The sequence below is a fragment of the Podarcis vaucheri genome, assembly GCF_965113315.1.
Source record: "Podarcis vaucheri genome assembly, chromosome: 1".
Classification (NCBI taxonomy): domain Eukaryota; kingdom Metazoa; phylum Chordata; class Lepidosauria; order Squamata; family Lacertidae; genus Podarcis; species Podarcis vaucheri.
Window position 1 is genome coordinate 112,100,900 of NC_138759.1, and position 22,057 is coordinate 112,122,956.

Genomic DNA, 22,057 nt, shown 5'->3' on the forward strand with positions numbered 1-22,057 from the left:
GGGGAGCATTTTGTTTTTGCTTATCTGTATTCCTGCCCTGTTATGCTAGCAATGATATAAGTTGTGCACAACTTCAGATCCAGCGTTTGCTTCCAAGGTAAACACTGTTGGTCTGTTACCCAGAATCGCTTCTTGTGACCCAGCAACCCTATGAATATTTGACAAATTTCTCACATCCAGCTTACAAAAAATTTTCCTAGAAAAAAGTAATCCAAGTTAATATATATTTATGCTTTGGGTGTTTTTGTTTTTTGATTTCACACTTACGGAGTCCTGTGGAGGCAATTTTTTTGTGGGAAGAATTAATCCTCTGATGCTACTTCTAAACTGCACACGGTTAGCTTATTCTTAATGAGGAAGAGTTGTGTGTGTTTCATTCAAACGTAATCAGGCTTATTATACAGAGCACAAACAGGAACACAAATTGCTTTATACATCACAAGAAACGAAATGCTGCAGTTTGTAGTGTCAGCAGTGGCGTAGCGTGGGTTGTCAGCACCCGGGGCAAGGCAAGTAATTTGCGCCCCCTAACCCGTGGATTTGCGCCCCCTAACCCCCAGATGTTGCGGCCGGTGCGGCCGGCCCCCCCTGCACTCCCCACGCTACGCCACTGAGTGTCAGTCAGTCATATCTTCTTTCAGGATGCACAGTTGCATTTCTCAATCTCAACTTGTCAGCCAGTATTCTGTAGCCACTTGAGTATGCTCAGTCCTCCTCATTGGGCTGTCCTTTTTCTTAAAAGAAATTGTACCTCTGCAGATTGTAGGGTTCTGGAAACTTTAGGTTTCTCCCTACCCTGGTGATGCCTCACTCTTGCGAGTGAATGGTGCCATTTTGTTTCTATAAGATCCCACACTCAAAAATTGTATTGTGTTGGGACACAATGTACATATTGTATTAGTATACAGTGAAATAAGTAGATCTGTTCCAAATGGGATCCACTTGGAGATTTCACGGCATGTAAAATAGATTAAGCTGGCCTATCTTCCTTCCCCCTCCTCCCTCCCTGAACAACTGAGCCGACTTGAGTGAGTTTTAATTTTAATGACAAACTATTTTAGGACTGTATTTTAGTATAGAATATATTCTACTCAAGACTGACCATAGAAAATGTTGTTAATTAACTGTAGCTTCAGAATAACTTACTATGCTACTCTCATTTGTCACATCCTCCTGCCGCATTTTGCCAGGCTGTGTTCGGAAGTTCAAGTGCTGCCAAGTCAGCGTAGAAGACGGGAAAGGAAAACTATGGTGGAATCTTCGGAAGACCTGCTACAAAATAGTAGAACATAATTGGTTTGAGACTTTTATTGTCTTCATGATTCTTCTCAGCAGTGGTGCTCTGGTAATTTTGAAAACCGTTCTTTACCACAGAACCTTAGAGAGCAATCCATAGAGTTGTGTCAGGGGAGGGTGACCAAAGATGGAATAACCACCTTTTCGAGTGCTCTCCTGAGTTCACACACTGGCAAGGCAGAAGGGAAGAAATATTCATGTTCAGGAGGCTCAGTTAGTTTTCACTACTGGTGCCAACCATAGAGGACCCTTTCAGAGCCCTAGCACCCACAAAAAATAATAATTGGGTGCTTGGCACCCACACTACGGGCTCCAACGCAACCTCCGAGGCAACGTTGGAGGTCTCGTAAGGCCTCGTACGTGGCCTCCAAGACCCTGCGAGACCTCAGAAGCAACAGTCAAGGCCCTGCCTGTCACGACATTATGGCCCCCATAAGGCCCAAGTTGGTGCCCCTGGTTTTCACCTGATCTCCTTGGTTTATTTCGTTTCCATTGTTTCCAATGTTTATACCTTCTTTCCAATGCCTGGGCTATTTATGGATAGCTTTACACCATCACTATCAATGAGTCAGGGCTACACTGTACACTGACAGAAGGAGTTGGATTAGGGTAGCACATAGAACAAGAAAGGCAAAGTGGGCCAAATAATATGAAGATACAGGAAGAAGGAGTGGGGAAAACCCAGCCAGATGGGCAGGGTATACAATTAATTATTATTATTATTATTATTATTATTATTATTATTATTATTATTATTATTTCTGCTAGAATCTGTTGACATGAATTGAAACAAGTCTTGACATCATACCAGGCAGGTGTATCTGGGAACACAAGAGTTCCAACAGACATTTTCTGTTCCACTTCATTCCTCAGTAGTACTTATCTGGAACATTATGTGTAGATATGGATGCTGCACTTTAAGGCAAAACAAGGTGTTCAGAAGAGGGCAGTGAATACTGTCAAGGGCATGGAAAACAAGTACTGTGAGAAAAAGCTGAAAGAACTGGGTATGTTTATTTTAAAGAGGAAACATAGTAGTACTTCCTTTAAATTCCTGGGAGTTTACCTTAGTGAAGACCTCACTTGGAAAAACAATATAACTCAGGGGGTTAGGAAGGCCCAACAGCGACTCAGGGTCCTGCGAAAGAACAATGTTAAACAACAATTGATGACCTCCTTCTCCGGTCCACAATAGAAAGTGTCCTCTCATATTGTATCACAGTGTGGTACGTTGGCTTGAAAGCCACAGACAGAAAGTCTTTACAGAGGGTGGTGAACACAGCACATGATATCATGGGCTGTCCCCTGAGTCCGCTAAATGACATCACAAGGGATCGATGCCTTAGGAGAGTGAGAAAAATTCTCAGGGACGATTCACACCCCGGCCAGCACCTCTTTAATCTTCTACCCTTGGGCAGGAGATATAGAAGTATAATCAGTCATACCAACAGGCTAAAAAACAGTTTCTATCCGTGGGCAGTTAGGCTGCTGAACGGAAAATAATATAGTGCAACTGACTTTCAGGGTTGGTGTGCTGTGTGACAAGCACACAGAGTGCAATGAGATTGAGTGTTGGCGGGGGGGGGGAGACTCGGTTAATTTCACTGTACACAGGTTGTACATTGACAATAAAAGTATTATTATTACTTCACCCAAATTCCTGAAGGGTGGTCTCATATAAGAAGATAAAGTCACAGAAGACTTTGGTTGAACATTAGAAGAAACTTCTTAATGGTAAGAAGTTAAACAATTGAGATGAGACAGCCATCAGTTTGGAACGTTCCAGCTCTAGATTGTGTGCACTGTACAGGTGTTGTGCTAGAGAACCCACAAGGTCCTCTCCAACAATGTGACCCTTAATTGCTGAATTATAATAATTCTGCAGAATGGAGGAAAGGAACACAGGGAGCTGCTCTGGAAGGTTAAACAATGTACATCTAGCCCAATATTTTCTACTGTGGCTGGTAGCAGCTCTCCAGAGTCTCAAAAAGACCCATTCCTTGCTACCTAAACATTGTAACTTGGTCCTCCTGTGTGCAAAGCATGTTTTCGTTCCTTCCCCCGTGAATGTCAAACAACAGAGAGGAAGAGGGGACTGAAGTTTTAAATACTAGAAAGGGAAACAAAAATAATTCAAAGATTAATGCCAAACTAAAATCCATCAAATATGTGTGTGTGTATTTGTCTACAGGCTTTTGAAGACATATATATTGAACAGCGCAAGACTATCAAGACCATGCTGGAGTATACTGACAAGGTCTTCACGTACATCTTCATTCTGGAAATGCTTCTGAAGTGGGTGGCCTATGGCTTTCAAATGTATTTCACCAATGCCTGGTGCTGGCTGGATTTCCTCATTGTTGATGTATGTATTTTTTTTCTATGAGCTGAATATGCAATCTACCTTTATGAAAATGAGTTATGGTGAATTAACTACAGTTACTGTGCCATGGATTCTTTTTTTAACTTATTTTTTTGTACGAATTGTGGGGTAAAGTGAACACATTTGCAAGAATCATGAGTAACTTTAATCCAGAATTCCATAAAAGGATGGTATAATGTGATCAAAAGCAGTGTGGCTACTACTTGCAGAAACCAGGGATGTAATTACTTCCAGAAAATAGCCATTTGGGCCTTAGTAGTGTGGCGATCTGGCTGGGGTAATTATTTTCGTACTGTGGCATTGACGAAACCACTCCGAACTAGTACAAGCTGAATTTACCAGTTAAACAGAAGAAATTGCTATATGAAATTAATTTTAAAAAAGTGTTCCCCCCCATGTCATTAAGAAAAACTTCAGAGATATCTACCTGTAATGGCATGGTCCAAAGCTAGATCCTGATCCATCCACTAGCATTCTGTGCGCGCGCACCTTTTGGGGCTATATTTTGGAATCCATGGTAAAGTTGTGGATGGTGTCCATAGCAAGACTCTGGATTGTAGTCAACATGGATCTATACAACAGGGACACCTACACATTTAGTCTTCCATGGATTGAGAACCGTGATGCCACGGGTGCCCTGATCCGATGGAAGCCTATACGCATAGGTGTCTACATATGAAAACTCCCCTTTTGCAGTTGTCCATGCTCAACGTGTGGAAGTTGCAGGTGGGGCTGGGGAAGCGTTACAATGTTTGGGACAAGGCCAGGTGCAGGGCTCTGCATCCACACGGAGGCCCTTTGCGTGAATGATGCAAGAAGGGGGCTTTGGTTAGAAAACACTGCAGCAAATCCCTTGCAACAAGCTAATGGCAGAAATTTGCATAAACTGCCATGCAGCCTGATGTAACATCCCAGTTCAAAAGACAGGCACTTCTGCTTCGTCTTACACCTGAACGCAAACAACTGCATGCATAATTCAGGGTTTGAAAATTATGCCCTGGAACAAGTGGCAGGCATTTTAAGCATGGTCTTGCACCTCCCCTTAGAAACGGCATTAGCGTTGCTCAGTTGAAAATTGAATTATGTAGAAGCACTTCCCATCAATACAGGAGAAGCTGTTCACTTTGTAGAAACAGTGTGCATGCCTTTACCCTTCCTGCACACAAGACACCATTAAATTGCCAAAATATGTTCCATTGCATATGTTCCTCCAACATATCTTCAATGAAAATAGGGACGTCCCTTACTAAAGGGCAGATACGAGGGCACACCCTATGCTAAACGAGTTTGCCCATGTGGTCTGAAGGAGGTGGAAACGGCTTCACATGTGCTGTTACACTGCGACCTTTACGGGGATATCAGGTTACTGTTTATCTCCCCTATCGTTCAGAAATTTCCAGGTCGATCTGAATCTCAGCGGCTGAAAATCCTACTAGGAGACAAAAACCCAGAAGTAACACTGAAAGTGGCCAAGTTTTCTGCGGCCGCGATCAAGCGGAGGGCATTAGCTGTAAAAAAGTAAAAGATCTGACCCCTGGATAAGCCCCCCCCCCTTTTTTAAGCCCATACATACACTGTAGTGCATATATGAGTATGTATATGTGTGTGTGGGTGGGTGGGTGTGTATATGTGTATTGTTTTTATGTATAATTTTACAACTTTTAACTGACACCATCATTCCCTTGTAAATTATTGCTGCCTTTTATGTTGTGTTTTTTTTTTTTTTTCTTCTGGTCTATGACCGTAATAAATTTATTCATTCATTCATTCATTCATTCATTCCATAATGATAATTTTCCTATTTTCCTGTTTATACCCCACACATTTTACTGGGTTACCCCAGACACTCTGGGCAGCTTCCAACATATATAAAAACATAATAAAACATTAAACATTTTTTTGAAAAATCCCTATACAGGATTGCCTTCAGACGGCTCGGGGGTTGGATAACTCCATACCCTCCAACATTTCTCCAATGAAAATCGGGACACCCTAAGGGAAAGTGGGACATTCTGGGCGAGATTAAATCAGAAACCAGGACGGCTTCTCTAAATCAAGGACGTCCCTGGAAAATAGGGACATTTGGTGGGTCTGCCATTGCATAGTGGCAGATAACCTGTTTAAAGTCACTAGCTGGGTCAAGGCAAAATTCTTTTTCAAACTCTTCTATAATGAGAATAACTAAAGCATTTACCTTTGTGCCCATTTTATCATGAGGTGCCATTTGTTCTGCTACAGTGAATGACTGAAATGATCTCTGCAAAGTTATAGAAAAAGTATGTGCTGATTCTTATATATGTTATATAGCTTACAAATTAATTTCTTTTTTCTTCATGTGCAGGTCTCTTTAGTTAGCTTAACAGCTAATGCCTTGGGCTACTCGGAACTTGGCGCCATTAAATCACTGAGGACTTTAAGAGCTTTGAGACCCCTAAGAGCTTTATCACGATTTGAAGGAATGAGGGTAAGAAAACATGGAAAGAGCTTAACGTAACGTACAAAACCATCACGATCATCTTCTGGATGGCATATTAAGAATATGAGCAGCAAGGTTTTCGGTAGAAATCCAGGATTTTACAAAGTGGCTCGGAGCAGCAAGAAGCTTTCTCTCTCAGCCTCTCTGTAACTTGAGAAGAATAATACCAGCCTACCTGCCAACCTAGCAGTTCGAAAGCACGTCAAAGTGCAAGTAGATAAATAGGAAGGTAAACGGTGTTTCCGTGCGCTGCTCTGGTTCGCCAGAAGCAGCTTAGTCATGCTGGCCACATGACCCGGAAGCTGTATGCTGGCTCCCTCAGCCAATAAAGCGAGATGAGCACCACAACCCCAGAGTCGGTCACGACTGGACCTAATGGTCAGGGGTCCCTTTACCTTTACCTTTACCTGCCAGGAACTTGCAGCATAAACTCAGCAAATGTTTGCACATTTGGAATAGACTATATAAATGTCACTAATTAATATATCACTAATTCCTTTTAAATAGTTTTTTTTTAAAAAAAAACAACTAAAGTTCAGTTCCTCTCTTGTATTATTTTACTTTCCATATTTTTAAATTAACTCTGAATTGTCAACTTCTTGATTATATTTTAAAAGCTTGGTTTTAAGTATCTGGTATTCTCACCTTGATGCATCTAAATACATGTGCACATGCATATGATTTGCAGGCATTTGTATTAATAATACATATAACATAACACATAATAATATGTATGTATTAATAATACATATTGGGAGGAGCTCAGTGTAGCACTAAGGAGTTTGTTCCATCAAATCTTGACAGTCATGGGATCAGCTGATCGCTCCTCTTATGAATCAATATCTATTAGAAATCAGAAGGTGGAAACAGAATGGTGGTAAGCTTCCAAAGACCTGGAATCAGGTTGCGGTATCCAAATTTACAGATAACACCCAGTGATTGAGAATGACAAAATCCCAAGAGTGCCAACAGGAAGAAAAAATTCTCCATAGCTTTCTTGTATTTAAACTGAATGTTTACATTCCTATTCTGAAACCTTTAACATTTTGATAATGTACATCAGAAGGTATTTTAACATCCAAAAGAAAATAACTGCACTAGCAGTTTAATAATAATAATAATAATAATATCTGATATATGTGTGCTATTCTACATTGGGCATGGCCCCCTCAATTTAAAGTAATTGGCATGCCTTTTGCCTCCTCAAGTGCCACCTATACCTGGGGCCCTATACTCCACATTTCTTGCTGGCAGATGATAGCCTATCTCTGGCACCATATTTTGAGCTTGTCAAAGGATTCATACTGCAAGGGAGTGGTGTTGCTGCAGGACTCAGAAAGGAGGGAATGTAGGTCAGCTTTTGAAATGCAGCAGTAATGGAGGGAATAATGTGACTGATCATGCAGCTAAAGGAGAGACATATTTCCCACAGACTCTGCACTGCCTGTGCCTTGAAGCCAGCTGTCCACTACACCGTGTAATAATACTTTTATTTGTCTGTCTGTGTACGTGTGGATTTATTTATTTATCACCGTTTTAAAAAAGAAGATGGGTAACCCTGTTTTTAAGAGAGGATGGAAATGTAATGAAAGTGTGCTAGACAATACAGTGCTATATTAAATGCTGGCTGTTGGGTGCTCACCAAAATTAAAAATGAAGCAGAATTTATCGTTTGCCAACAGCAGCCACATGGGTCACTCACATTCAGCCATCCTTTCACCTTCCAATTCTACAACTCTGATTTGCACTATTGGCACTGGTGCAGATGCTAACCAAGTGTCTTAAATGACCAGCGTGGCTGCAGCCTGCATATGTTACGAGCTCCAGCCACACAGAAGTGTTTTCCTTGCTGACTATGTTACCAGGGTAACATATTAACCAGGCTGCGAAACTATACTTCATATACTTCTGCTGCTTGTCTATGGCACAATGACTATCCTTCTCAGCTGCCTGCAGAGATTTCTGTGAAGCACATGGCAAAAGTGATCTGTTCTGAGATGAAATGCCAAAGCAAGGGGATACTTAAACTTCCTTGAAAGCTACTTCTTCTGACCTATGACCTCAACTGTGTGTTGGAGTATGGTGCTCTAGGTGGCCTAGACCAGGGTTTGCTAACCTTCTGAGACTAATTTGAACTTTTAAGAAATCATTGTGAGCGTTGCTCTCAAAATGTCTGCTGTAGGGGTATGGCATTACACAAAATGCCCCATCTGAAAGCAAAAAAGAGGCATCACTCTGTCAAAATTAGATGTGCAAAACTCTCTTCCCTCACCAAATTGCAAACGTTGGCTTTCATGAGATGTTTTGCTGCTTTTATTTTTCTACATGATGTACTCTTTATGTGTTTGGAAAATACAAACTGTGTATCGCGCCTGTGTTTGGTAATGTTGATTATGTTGACATTTCTCTCCTAATGTTCTGTTTCTTAGTTCCAATGGTCGGGCTGGTTTCCCCACCCCCATTGTATTACACTTCCTTGCTTTCTTTGGCTTTTATCATACTTACATTAGAGTTGTTCCATGAGTTATGGAGGGCACATGTATAATGAAGGTTTCAGAAGTCTTTAAAATTTATTTCAGAAATCCTCACCCAACATCGATAAAGCATCTCCTTTTTTTGCATTTACACAGTCAAACTTACTTTCTACGGTGTCGTTTGTTTTATAGGTGGTAGTGAATGCCCTCTTGGGAGCGATTCCATCGATCATGAATGTGCTTCTCGTATGTCTTATATTCTGGTTAATCTTCAGCATTATGGGAGTCAATCTCTTTGCTGGCAAGTTCTACCACTGCATTAATACCACAACAGGGGACATGTTTAGCATCGATGAAGTTGACAACCAAACTCAATGTGAAGAGCTCATAGAAAGAAATGAAACAGCCCGGTGGAAAAATGTGAAAGTCAACTTTGATAACGTGGGGCTTGGTTACCTCTCTTTGCTTCAAGTAGTAAGTGGTTGTTATTCCTAGAATTCTTAAAGTTAACTTCTTCTTTAAAGAAAAAAGAAAAAAAGTTTAGCTGTGCTTTCTTTTATGCTGTCTTATTTTTACTGGAAAAATACCACTAAGCTAAAATTTCTCCGAAGTGATTTTCCCCCAAAATACTTTCCTTTTTCTCATTCTCCCACTTCACAACAGAAGGCCACTTTGCCAAGTTTGTTCCAAACATTCTCCGCCATTTTTTTCATTCAAGCTTTAGGAGAAAGACCCTTGTTCTGTGGCAGAGCACCCGCTTTGTATACAGAAGGTCACTAGTTCAGTCCCTGGCATCTTCATGTCAGACTGGGAATGTGTTATGTACTGAAGTTCTCACCCTGGGCCAGCAGGGGGATACTGTAGATAGTTATGCAAATAAGGGATCGAAAGTGACGTTCAGTGATTGGATAGTTTTAGAAGGTTGTTACAGTAGCGTTGTAGTGGAGCTCTATATAAGCAGGCTGACTGAACCCTTCAGCTCAGTTCTGTTCTGGCCTGTGAATAAACAAGAGCTGTTTGAAGAATCGCTGTGCCGTCGGATATGTTCACCCACAACTTAACTGAATGTCTCCAGTTTGAAACCCCATAGAGCAGCTCTTAGCTGGCACAGACAATGCTGAGCTAGGTGGAGCAGTAATATAAGGCAGCTCCCTATGTCTTTTATGTTTTTGGCAGCAGACACCATTTTCCGACCACAGTGCCGTGGAATGACGCTAAGTCTGGGGCACAGTGAAGGGTGGGAAATGGTGGCCATGAGTCTGACGCAATTGCTTCTACTGCTACAATCGCTGCTACCACTTTCACCCAAACAACAGCAATGAGACCTTAGGAGGGAAAGAAAGAACTTGAGCTACTGACAGGTGAACCCCATCACCAAGAACCTATGGGAGAATTTCCCCTCCTAAGAAAATTTGGTAAAATTATGTCTTCCCAATGCATCCGCACAGAAACAGAGTTGAGAATTTCAAGACGCTATCCGAACACAGCTTAACATTAAATTGAAGTGGGGAATCTGCCTACAGTGAACCAGCAGACTGTCTGAGCTCAAAATGCATATATTTGCAACATTGCTGAGAAATCGGAACATTATGTCCAGGCAGTATTGAACTTTGATCTGAAATAGACACATAGGAGCACACAGTCCAGTGCAAATCTTAACCAAATCTTCCACAAAGCTATGATTTTATTGTAAAATATGTACACAGAGGCATTCATTCATTAATGCATGTCAATGGCATTACCTTTTTATGTTTCAAAACGTTTTAAAAGAAATTCTCCAGGGTGGGGTATTTCTGGCCCTCCAGATGTTGCTGGGCTACAACTCTATCATATCTGACCATTGGCGAAGCTGGCTGGGCCTGATGGGAGTTGGAGTCCAACAACATCTGGAAGGCCACAGATTCCCCAGTCCTAACATACAGTTTGTAAAGTATTTTAAATCTTATTCATTCAGCTAGAAATTAATAGAATGTTGTCCCAGACCACTTTGAACGGATTTATCCAGCCCTAATACATACATGGTATGCTTTTGTTCCTCGGTTGCCAAATTGTTTATAAAGTGCAGGCATTAAAAAATGTGTTCTATTTTCAGGCCACCTTCAAAGGTTGGATGGATATTATGTATGCAGCTGTGGATTCACGAAATGTAAGTGCACTACCATGGCATGAGCACACTTTTGCACTCAGATTTCACACAACTATTATTTCAATTCTAATTTCTCAGGGTTGGTTCCCCCACACATCGCCGCTGCCTTTTATTTTGAAATTTGCTATCTGCTGGCCCAAAAGGGCCATTACTTCTCCACAATTGATTTGTCTCTTAGTCTCCACTGGTTATCTTGCTTATTCTCCCTGCCTCAGTCTCCACTGCTACTTTCCGCTCTCTGATCGGTCTGTCTTCTATTCGATCCTTAACTATTATTATTATTATTATTATTATTATTATTATTATTTATTTCTACCCTGCCAATCTGGCTGAGTTTCCCCAGCCACTCTGGGCGGCTTCCAATCAAGTGTTAAAAACAATACAGCATGAGACTGAAAGGTTCTCATTAAGAGTTAGGAGGTAGATATTCAAACACATTGTCATTGCTGAACAGCTGTGGGCAGAAAAATCGCTGCAAGATACCATTCCAAAAATAGGAATCTTATAACAACAAATCTTGGGTAACAGTATAGATTTATATCAGGGGTGCCAATGGGGTGCCATCCAGATATTTTAGACTACAACTCCCATCATCCCTAGCCATTGGACATGCTGGCTGGGGCTGATGGGAGTTGGATTCCACAACATCCAGAGGTTCCAACATTGGATACCCCTACTTTAGATTATTATTATTTTTTTAAAGTCACCCTGCAATAATTTTCCATGTATTTCTCAGTGTAATTGGCATTTGTTGTTATCTCGTGCTCCTTCCTTATTTGCTTTTCTCCACTGTCTTTCCCCTTTTGTGTATCTGCCATCTTCTCTGGTATTCCTTTAATATATTATTCTGTAGACCTTGATTGCCTTTAACCAATATTTATGTATTCATTTATGACATTTATATTCTTCCTGTCTGCCCTGGAGCTCAATGCAGCTCCCATTTGCTTTCCCGTTTGATCCTCACAATGGCCCTGTGAGGTAGAGTTAGAAATAGAGCCAGTGACTGTCCAAGGCCTCTCTCACACATCCAGTTCCATGGCTGAGGTGGGATTTGAAGCTGGGCATCTCCAGTCCTAGACCAGCACTCTAATCACGACTCTATACAGAGTTAGCAAAAGCCATATGAGTCTAGATTGAAATCTAGATAGGTAATGGAACTAAGGTGGAGGAGCAGAGAGAGAAAATGTTGAATTATAACTCAGAGCAAAAAGATAGGTGAATGGTTCAGTGTTGTGTACCAATATATTTCGGTTTAGAGTTTTCCATTTGTAGCTGTGAAGTCAAAATAGATTCTGGGGAAGCACAGCTCTGTGGCAATTCTAAATAATTATACTGGATAATAGCTAATTATATTAAATGTTGGCTTAATGTATGTTTCCTTAAAATGTCTTTGTAGGTGGAGAAGCAACCTCATTATGAGGATAACCTGTATATGTATCTTTACTTTGTCATCTTTATCATCTTTGGATCTTTCTTCACTTTGAACTTATTTATTGGTGTCATCATAGACAATTTTAATCAACAAAAAAAGAAGATAAGTATTCTGTTGCTGTGTTCTGAACACACTGTCAAGGGTTCAGTAATAATGATTCAGTGTCTGTTGTGCTGTTTTTGCCATCAAGATTTACAACTGTGTTGTTTTTTAAGGAGATTTTTTGTAAGGTTAGTCCCCCCCCCCCACAAAAAGTGCAGAATGTTCATTTCCAACAAATCCTAAATCTATATCCGTAATCAAAGTGCAGTCACTCACTTTGGTTGAACCATATTAGTGAATGCTAATAGTTTGAGGGGCATGCGGGATGCAGAGGGGGAAAATATATCGGAGGTACACATTTCTTATGGCCATCTTCTGAAGACACAGGAAAGCCTTAAGAAAATAGAGATTTAGTAGGGACTTTATGACTATGTGTACTTTATCTGTTGAATTTATTATTTTTCCAACCTCTAAAGGCAAGGCTTTCAATGAAAATCCCCAGGCAAAGCAGCTCCTATGCTTATGACAGCCATACAATGTGCAGAAAACAGTTTTGGGGGGCGGATTGTGGAGCATGAGAACTAACTTCACCCCTTGCTAATGTCACCCAATGAGCCAGTTTTTGCACACTGAAATATACTCGGAGTTGAGAGTGAATTTCATGCTCTTTACTCAGCTCATAGTGGTGAGAAGGAATGGAAGTTCCCCCAGAATATCTGCTTTATATACATTATTTACACAATGGACCCCACATGATTGGCTAATTTCGGGGTTCTCCTGTAGGCCAATCAGGTTGCGGATTCACTTCAAATCCAAACTTCCACCTGAAGCTGGATTGGGTGGCTCCTGTGGACCAATCAGACTGCTGCATTCTGAATCCTATTGTTCTAGGTCCAATCAGACTGCTGCATTTTGGATCCTATTCAACTCAGTACATAACACACACACAGAAGCAGCAGCAACCAGTAAAAGTAGACAAACCCATTAAAGACACCAGAGCCTGGTTAGAAAATAAGTTGGCAACCCTTGTTTTGAACATCATTACACTTAATAAATTAGGGTGCAATCTTAATCCCTTGCTGTCCGCAGCAGTAAGACTTCACAGAGCAGTGCAACCAGGGCTGCATCCACATTCTCAGATCAACCAGAGCAGAAGTGGGGGGTGGTGGATTCTCTTCACTGCCTCCACTCCCAGCACTCCTCCTTCAGTGGTGAAAGCAGACTCACACAAAGGGAATGGCATACTAACATCCTTTCTCTGATCAAAAGAAAGGGGGCAGGATGGCCAATTTTTGGAAGGGGTTGCTACTATGTGAGCACATAAGAGTTCCCACAATAGTAAAGGAAAGGGGGGCTAGACTAGGGAATACACAGTGTAGACCTAATGAAATTATTGGACCTCAGCAATCAGGTCCGTTGACTTCAGTTGGTGGTGTTGGGTATGACTTACTTTTGTTCAACCCATAAACCTCTGAAAGCAAGGGCTGTGCCTTGTGAACAGTTACCCGCACTTTCTCCTATGCCGAGACCCAATGAAAGACATTGGTTGTTAAGTAAGAATAGATGCAAAAAAATTAAAATTTGTTTGCTTGCTTAAAAAAAAAAAAAGAGGTATCCGGTTGTAACCAGGTTTGGTTTCATCCCTTTACTTTGGAGGTCAAGACATCTTTATGACAGAAGAGCAGAAGAAATATTACAATGCAATGAAAAAACTGGGGTCCAAGAAACCGCAGAAACCAATACCAAGGCCAGCAGTAAGCCTCATTAAATTTCCAACCATTATTTACTTATATATCTATCTATGTATTAAATAACAATGTCGAATAAGTGGGAATGCAGTTGGAACACAGATTTACACTCAATCAAAATTATATCCAATGCAAGATTAAGAACGTATTTTTTAGGCACTGGCCTGAGTGGGCACTAGGAAGGTGGGGGAGAAATATTGTATCTAAATAACTAAGAACATAAGAGGATCCCTGCTGGATTAGATCAAAGGCCCATCTATTCTATCTTTCTGCTGTCTTAATAGATGCCCATGGGAAGCCTGTAGGCAGCACATAGGCACTGCTATATGGTTCCTATGCCATTTAGGTAAGGATTTAGAGCTCACACAGGGCAGCCATTGATACACTTCCTTCACATGCCAGTGTTGTCCTGTCCAGGAGGGATAATACTGGCATGGGAAAAACTCATGCCTTTTTGTACTGTAGGGTCTTGTTGCATTACGGCAGAGTTGTGACTGTAAGCCACTCAGCAGCTCCCACTGTACTGAGTAATGGCCCTTAGTGCATCTAGATTTGGTTTTACCTTAAACAGTTTGCCGTAGAATGAATTACAAATGTTCCGTACAAGGTATCTACTGGTAAACTATGTAAATCATGAGATATTTCAACAAGACGTTGTTTTCTTCATCTACAGAACAAATTTCAAGGCATGGTCTTTGATTTTGTAACAAAACAAGCCTTTGACATCAGCATCATGATTCTTATCTGCCTTAACATGGTCACCATGATGGTAGAAACAGATGACCAAACTGATGCAATGGAAACTAATCTATACCGAATTAACCTGATCTTCATAGTCCTTTTCACCGGAGAATGTGTCTTGAAACTGATTTCACTCCGCTATTATTATTTCACCATTGGCTGGAACATTTTTGATTTTGTGGTTGTCATTTTATCCATTGTAGGTAAGAAAAATTACAATTCAATAGAACATTAAAATGGTGGTTAATGAAAATTTTGGAAAGTTAATGGGAAATATGAAAAAGAAAACCCTTTTCAATATCTTAATTAATCTCTAATTGTAATTTTCTGAATACTGTAGAGATCGTTTTCCACTTTAAATGGTGGGTTGCAATTTTTAGCATGCTATTAAGATTAGATGTTGCACTCCCTTTTTAAGTAACCTATTTATAAATTTTTGTTTTTAGGTATGTTCCTAGCAGAGATTATTGAGAAATACTTCGTATCACCCACCTTGTTCCGAGTGATCCGACTTGCCAGGATAGGTCGCATCCTGCGTCTCATCAAGGGTGCTAAAGGGATCCGCACTCTGCTTTTTGCCTTGATGATGTCTCTCCCTGCCTTGTTCAACATCGGTCTTCTCCTTTTCCTGGTCATGTTCATCTATGCTATATTTGGAATGTCCAACTTTGCCTACGTGAAGAGAGAAGTGGGAATTGATGACATGTTCAACTTTGAAACTTTTGGCAACAGCATGATCTGCCTTTTCCAAATCACCACCTCTGCTGGCTGGGATGGGTTGCTAGCTCCCATTCTCAACAGTGGGCCACCAGACTGTGACCCTAACAAAGACCACCCAGGAAGTTCAGTGAAAGGAGACTGTGGCAATCCTTCCGTTGGGATTTTTTTCTTCGTTAGCTACATTATTATATCATTTTTAGTTGTAGTAAACATGTATATTGCCGTGATTTTGGAGAACTTCAGCGTTGCTACAGAAGAAAGTGCTGAGCCTTTGAGCGAGGATGACTTTGAGATGTTCTATGAGGTTTGGGAAAAGTTTGATCCAGATGCAACTCAATTCATAGAGTTTAGTAAACTCTCCGATTTTGCAGCTTCACTCGATCCTCCCCTTCTAATACCAAAACCGAACAAAGTTCAGCTTATTGCAATGGATCTGCCTATGGTAAGTGGTGACAGAATTCACTGCCTTGACATCTTGTTTGCTTTCACAAAACGTGTTTTGGGTGAAAGTGATGAAATGGATGCCCTTCGTGTTCAAATGGAAGATCGCTTCATGGCAGCCAATCCTTCAAAAGCTTCTTATGAACCAATTACAACCACCTTAAAACGAAAGCAAGAGGACGTATCTGCTGTCATCATTCAGCGAGCCTTCAGGCGCTACCTCTTAAAGATAAAAGTTAAAAAAGTGTCCTGCCTATTTAATAAGGATCGAATCAAAGCTGGAGATGACACTCTTATCAAAGAAGATATGATCATTGATAAGCTGAATGAGAATTCTACCCCCGAAAAAAATGATATGACCCCTTCCACCACCTCTCCACCTTCCTATGATAGCGTTACAAAGCCTGATAAAGACAAATATGAAAAAGACAAATCAGAAAAGGAAGATAAAGGTAAAGATATCAGGGACAGTAAAAAATGAGCAAAGCGAAAGATTCCCTTTGTGACAAATTGTTTACAGCTTGAGAAAATAGAGTATTATTTCAAAAGGACTCCCAAGTGGAGGTTTATGCCAAACTGACTGTTTTTGCACACACACACACAAACACACACACAAATATATCTATAAATATATATACAAATGTTATATATATACTTAAGGTCAGTGCCTATTAACAAGACAGTGACCCCCTCGTCAATCCCCATGCTGCTGTGTAAAACAGGATGGCAACTTTGACAGGAGGCTACTGTTTTTATTACCAGCTGACACTGCTGAAGAGGAAAGTAAAATGGCTACCCAGGCTGTAGGGACCAGTACAAGAGGTGCAAACCTAGAATTTATGTGTGTTTAACATAAAACACTCAAGTACAATAACTGTATCCACTGTTTGCATTCCAACTGCCACCTTTTGCCATATTTTTACAAACAAACAAAAAATCAGTGTTGGTGAGGTTGTCATTTTTTTAATTCACAGGTTGTTTACTATTATATGTGACTATTTTTGTAAATGGGTTTTATGTTCGGGGGTGGGTGGGTTCAGGGTCAGGGGGAACCATGAGGACCAGCTGTTCTGTCTGATTCTCTTGTACAGACAGAAGAAGTGATTTGCATGAAGGCATGCTGCACTTATAGACCATGCATGGAAACAAGTAAGACTTCTTTGCACAAGGGTTTTAAATACTTCCATGTTTCAGGATGGCTCCAGATTCTGAGGTGCTTAATAAAAGTATACATCTTTACGTCTCATCCTGACAATTCTTAAATGTGCCTGTAAGTCTCATAAACTCAACAGTTACTCGACAGAGGTATTTTTGCCCCCTCTATGTACCGTTCCATTGTCAAGTTGACACGCAATTTCTAGTTGGATGGGGAAACTGGGTGGGGTTTTTGTTTAAGTGTTCTTTAGGAAACAAAAATGTGTTCATCTGGAGCACTAAACTGGCCAAAAGAGGGGGGAGAAGAACCTGACATTTATAAGTTTGTTTTTGCTTTCTCCTGCAGTATTGTTTAGCCATCTTCTGCTCTCAGCAAGATTGACACTGTATGTGTCAATGAGATAATGCTGTCTATGTAAATAGTTCTTTTAACCCCGTGGTGCATGTTTGAGCAAAGGAATAATGACCTGTGCACAATATTTATTGCATCAAATATGTACCACAATAACTGTAGTTCGCAAGCCTTGAACAGGAAAATATGATGTATTCTGTACCATTATAAGTAGTTTGGAGGCTATCACTGATGCATGTTGTTTATCTTGCCTTCGCTGCTGTATTTTTCTTGGATTTGTTCAGAAATCTAATATGGGAAGCCATATGTCAGTGGTAAAAGTGAAACAAATTGTTTAACCAGATATCATTCCTCATTTCATCAAGCAATAGTTTTCAGCTATCCGGTAAAAAAAGAAAAGAAAAGAAAAGCTTCTTGTTCTGCCCTTACTTTTTTCTTCTCTTGAATTTTAAGTGAGTATTGTACAGTGTGTAGCCAGCTGTACACATCATGTTGCAAACTGCTTAAATCTGTTCAAATACATGGTTAGGATTTTCTAAGAAAAAATATAAATAGTGTACAGATGTCATTCAATTTTATTTTTCAGCATTTTGTACATAAATGGCAAAACAAAACTGATCTTCAGGTCGATGTCACAGGCAGTTCTTACTTTCTGTCCATAGCACTTTTTAATTGAAGAACTTCACAAAGTAGAAAAATAATGAAAGGCGAGAATGGGGGTAATGTTAGGTTTCTGGGTTACTTTTTTTTTTTAATTAGTACTGTATTTTTGCACACATCTTAATGTGAATTTTCAGATGGAGTCCAAAATGCACTTGCTTCCAAATAGCTATAACTTGTAATTGAAATGTGGTGGGAAAGATTTGTTTGAATTCCTAGCACTGCCTGCATAAGCAGTTAGTCTTATTATCCATAAAATCCTTGATCTTTTCCAGTGTTTGTTTACATAGACTATTCTTATTCTTGTTGATTCATGCTGCACTAGAAGTCTTCTAAATATTATATGCGGTTCTACAATTATAATTTCTCCCCCTCCACAAGAACCAAGTAGCGAACTTGTATATCTGATCACACCAGGACATTTTCTTTTCCCGTATTCCATTCACAGGCAAAAATTAAATGTTAATTCCTCCTTTTACTGAAACTGTTGACTTTGTGTGTTGGTGAACTGCATGCAGGAAAATGCTATTACCATAAAGAACGGTAAGCCACATTACAGTTGAGCCAAAAGAATAAAGACTTCATTTTTTTTATTGTACTTGATGGTTCTGTCTTTGTTTTTTTGTTTTCTTTTACTGCAAAATATTTTCAGATGGCTGGAATTCTGACCTTAAAGAGATGTTCACAAATATAATAAAAATAAGAGGATTTTGATGTTTCAGTCTCAAACACAGTTGCCGGAGCACATCACATTTGGCATGAGAATGTCACTGAAAATGGACTCCTTATGCTGATACACATCTGAACCATAAAGCGTAGAATAGATGGACTATTCCACTATAGTCCATCACTATACGACTCTCTGAATCTGTGCCCTTTGTGACAGATCATGCTCATTTTCATTATGAATGGCTAAACAGACTTTCACTTCACATTTCTTACCTCTTACAGGTTTGCATCAGGTATGCAGGTACTGTATGTTTGATGACTTGCAGCTTTATAAGTGAGCTGATTCCACGGGGATATTATGCCTGAGATGGTATGAAAGTTCTGTCCATGGCATTTATTTATTTAAAAGGCTTTACCCCATTCTTTGGGACGCAGGTAGCGCTGTGGATTAAACCACAGAGCCTAGAGCTTGCCGATCAGAAGGTCGGCGGTTCGAAACCCCACGACGGGGTGAGCTCCCGTTGCTCGGTCCCTGCTCCTGCCCACCTAGCAGTTCGAAAGCACGTCAAAGTGCAAGCAGATAAGTAGGTACTGCTCCGGCGGGAAGGTAAATGGCGTTTCCGTGCGCTGCTCTGGTTTGCCAGAAGCAGCTTAGTCATGCTGGTCACATGACCCGGAAGCTGTACGCCGGCTCCCTCGGCCAATAAAGCGAGATGAGCGTCGCAACCCCAGAGTCAGCCACGACTGGACCTAATGGTCAGGGGTCCCTTTACCTTTTTTTACCCCATTCTTTAGCTAGAAAGACTCCCAAAACATCTTACATATGATGAGTAACAGAGAATGGAGCCCTTCCCCACATGTTTACAATCTAGAAAACATCATACAAAAGGGCAAAAAGATGAGGGAAGAAGAAAACTTGCAAAGTCAGGACCTGGTTCTTACTATGCAAAATTATTATAACGTGCATCTTAAATAGAATTAGTTTGGGGAGAGCCAAATGGAGCTTGTATTTCAGCAGAAGTAATAGAGTGGGTCTTGCTTCCCCATCTTTTCGTCTCCTGCAGCAAGATGGAATATTGGCCATTACATGTTATTTAGCCCATGAAACCCCAGTTCTGAAGGAAACGTTGACTTCTTATTGTAGCCATCAAGATGAAATCAGGCATGTGCAAAGGTGCCTTTAGATCACAGGTTACCAGTGCTTTTTGTCCTGTCAGCACATTTGCAAACTGGAGCAGCACTCATGGAACCACACACACACACACACACACTATCACACATGCACCCACCCATCCAATAGTTAGGCTTGAATTGGGGGGAAAACACCAACTGGCTACAACAGAGTGGTTTCAAGCCTAAATTTTAACTGCAGATAGAGGGTGCCCAGGAACACGTTTGTGAGTACAAGTGCCCCATTCGGACACCCTCCTTAGATTACCAATATTTTATATATGCACCTTACAAATTTACACTTTATACAGCCATTGTTATTTATAGGAAATGGGATTGGGCTAAATTAAGCCTCTGTGCATATCCTTCTCATATCTATATAACACATTGCGGTTGGGTTTTTTTTCTTCCTCCAGTTGGTTTTGCTTGATAATTGGTTACTATTTCCCCTGCCCTACAAGATCAAAGCCTAGAATTAATGCAGCATTCTGATAAAGGATAGGGAGAGCATGGATGCCACCGCCCTGTAGCTTTGGGCAGCAGCTGTCTTCCAGTGACGGGGTGGCAGCTGTCTCCTGGTGACAAGAGTGATGACTATTCTGTAGACTTGTCATTCACAGCAGTGCCTAGAGTCAGACTGTGATCTCTGCACATCAAGACTGAAATGTGCTCACATCAGAATGAAGAGTGCTCCACTATGCATCCTTGTAAACAGAAAGATCCACAGGCCCCTTACAGGAAGAGGTGTCACATGACAGACTTCTGGCCTAATTTCAAGGCTTACCTCAGCAACAAATATATTTCTGGGACAGGGCTGCTCAAGTGTCGGGGCTGAACACCACTCTGATTCAGTATGGTACAGTGTTAATACAGTGGTACCTCTGGTTATGAACTTAATTCGTTCCGGAGGTCTGTTCTTAACCTGAAACCGTTCTTAACCTGAGGTACCACTTTAGCTAATGGGGCCGGCTGCACTGCCGCGTGATTTCTGTTCTCATCCTGAAGTAAAGTTCTTAATCCGAGGTACTACTTCTGGGTTAGCAGAGTCTGTAACCCGAAGTGTTTGTAACCCGAAGTGTTTGTAACCCGAGGTACCACTGTACTAGATTAGCAAAATTCATGGTGTGCAAGGGAGGGGTGGTGTTTCTTGTCACTATTTCCCACCTTTTTACAATTAGCCTTTCCACTCTGATCAAGTACAGCAATAATAACACCTAAGTTGCTTTGAAGATGACATATCACAAATAAAAATCAATGGCAAAAAAATACAGGGTGGGGGGAATCCACATTTTAGAGCAGCACCGCACTGGGACCCGATTGTTCCTACAATGCATCCAGCATTTTTATCCAAGACCACCAGGGCCCATTCCAACTCCCTCTCTGTTTGTCTCTTTCCTAGATTGCCAACTCTTGAAATAAAAAAGCTGGCTCCTGGGTAGAACCTAGCAGCAGAACTGGGGCTACATGTTTTTGGTTGCCATACGTCCCAAATTTCCTGTACGTAGCCGGTATTCAGCTTTTGTAAACAGCATCTAGGCTGAAATCCGGACGTTGGCAGTGTAGATTTCAGCAAACGTCATTGAAATTGGCTCTAAAACACTCAACTATGCCCCAAAAAGCTCAACAAGTTTTGAGTTTTGTGTCTGGAGGACACACATGTATACGAGCAGTAATTATTGCATAAGCAAAGCAACATTAGAAATGCTTTTTTAAAAAATTGAAAGAATGATTTTCAAAATTACAATTGAATTGGGTGATAAAGGATGAATTGGATGCAGAAATGAGAAGCAACAACATGCAAGATTATGGACAGCAGGAAGGTTTGTCACCTGAAGGTAGATATGTGTGTGTGTGTGTGTGTGTGTGTGTGTGTGTGTGTAATCTAATACAACATTTAAGGGGGGATGACACACCCACCATATAAATAATATCAATATTAAGTATACTGAAATAATGAACAAAAAATATACTACCCACTAATTAACAGATAAACAACTCCCCCCCTTTCCCCTCCCCACCCCACCCAAAAGTCTTGGGTTTAATGTGTCAAAGGGTTTGTTTGTTTTTGTTCACTTGTTTGTTCAATTGGTTGTAAGTTGCTTTGGGTTGCCCTGGGCAAGGTAAAGTGACTAACAAATTAAGTAAGTAAATA

At 40.7% G+C, this 22,057-nt stretch overlaps 1 protein-coding gene across 2 annotated transcripts in view; it reads left to right on the top strand.

Annotated features, from left to right (window-relative positions):
* Nucleotides 1-18,664, top strand: part of LOC309540018 (sodium channel protein type 2 subunit alpha) — a 94,740-nt gene extending 76,076 nt beyond the window's left edge. For both annotated transcript variants that reach the window (XM_082236594.1, XM_082236595.1), the window contains exons 19-27: nucleotides 1,191-1,345; nucleotides 3,488-3,661; nucleotides 6,021-6,143; nucleotides 8,822-9,103; nucleotides 10,722-10,775; nucleotides 12,172-12,309; nucleotides 13,899-14,003; nucleotides 14,671-14,941; nucleotides 15,185-18,664. In XM_082236594.1, coding sequence (XP_082092720.1) covers nucleotides 1,191-1,345; nucleotides 3,488-3,661; nucleotides 6,021-6,143; nucleotides 8,822-9,103; nucleotides 10,722-10,775; nucleotides 12,172-12,309; nucleotides 13,899-14,003; nucleotides 14,671-14,941; nucleotides 15,185-16,380 — 2,498 coding nt within the window. In that variant the 3' untranslated portion in view covers nucleotides 16,381-18,664. The remainder of the gene's footprint in view (nucleotides 1-1,190; nucleotides 1,346-3,487; nucleotides 3,662-6,020; nucleotides 6,144-8,821; nucleotides 9,104-10,721; nucleotides 10,776-12,171; nucleotides 12,310-13,898; nucleotides 14,004-14,670; nucleotides 14,942-15,184) is intronic.
* The last annotated feature ends 3,393 nt before the right edge of the window (nucleotides 18,665-22,057 follow it).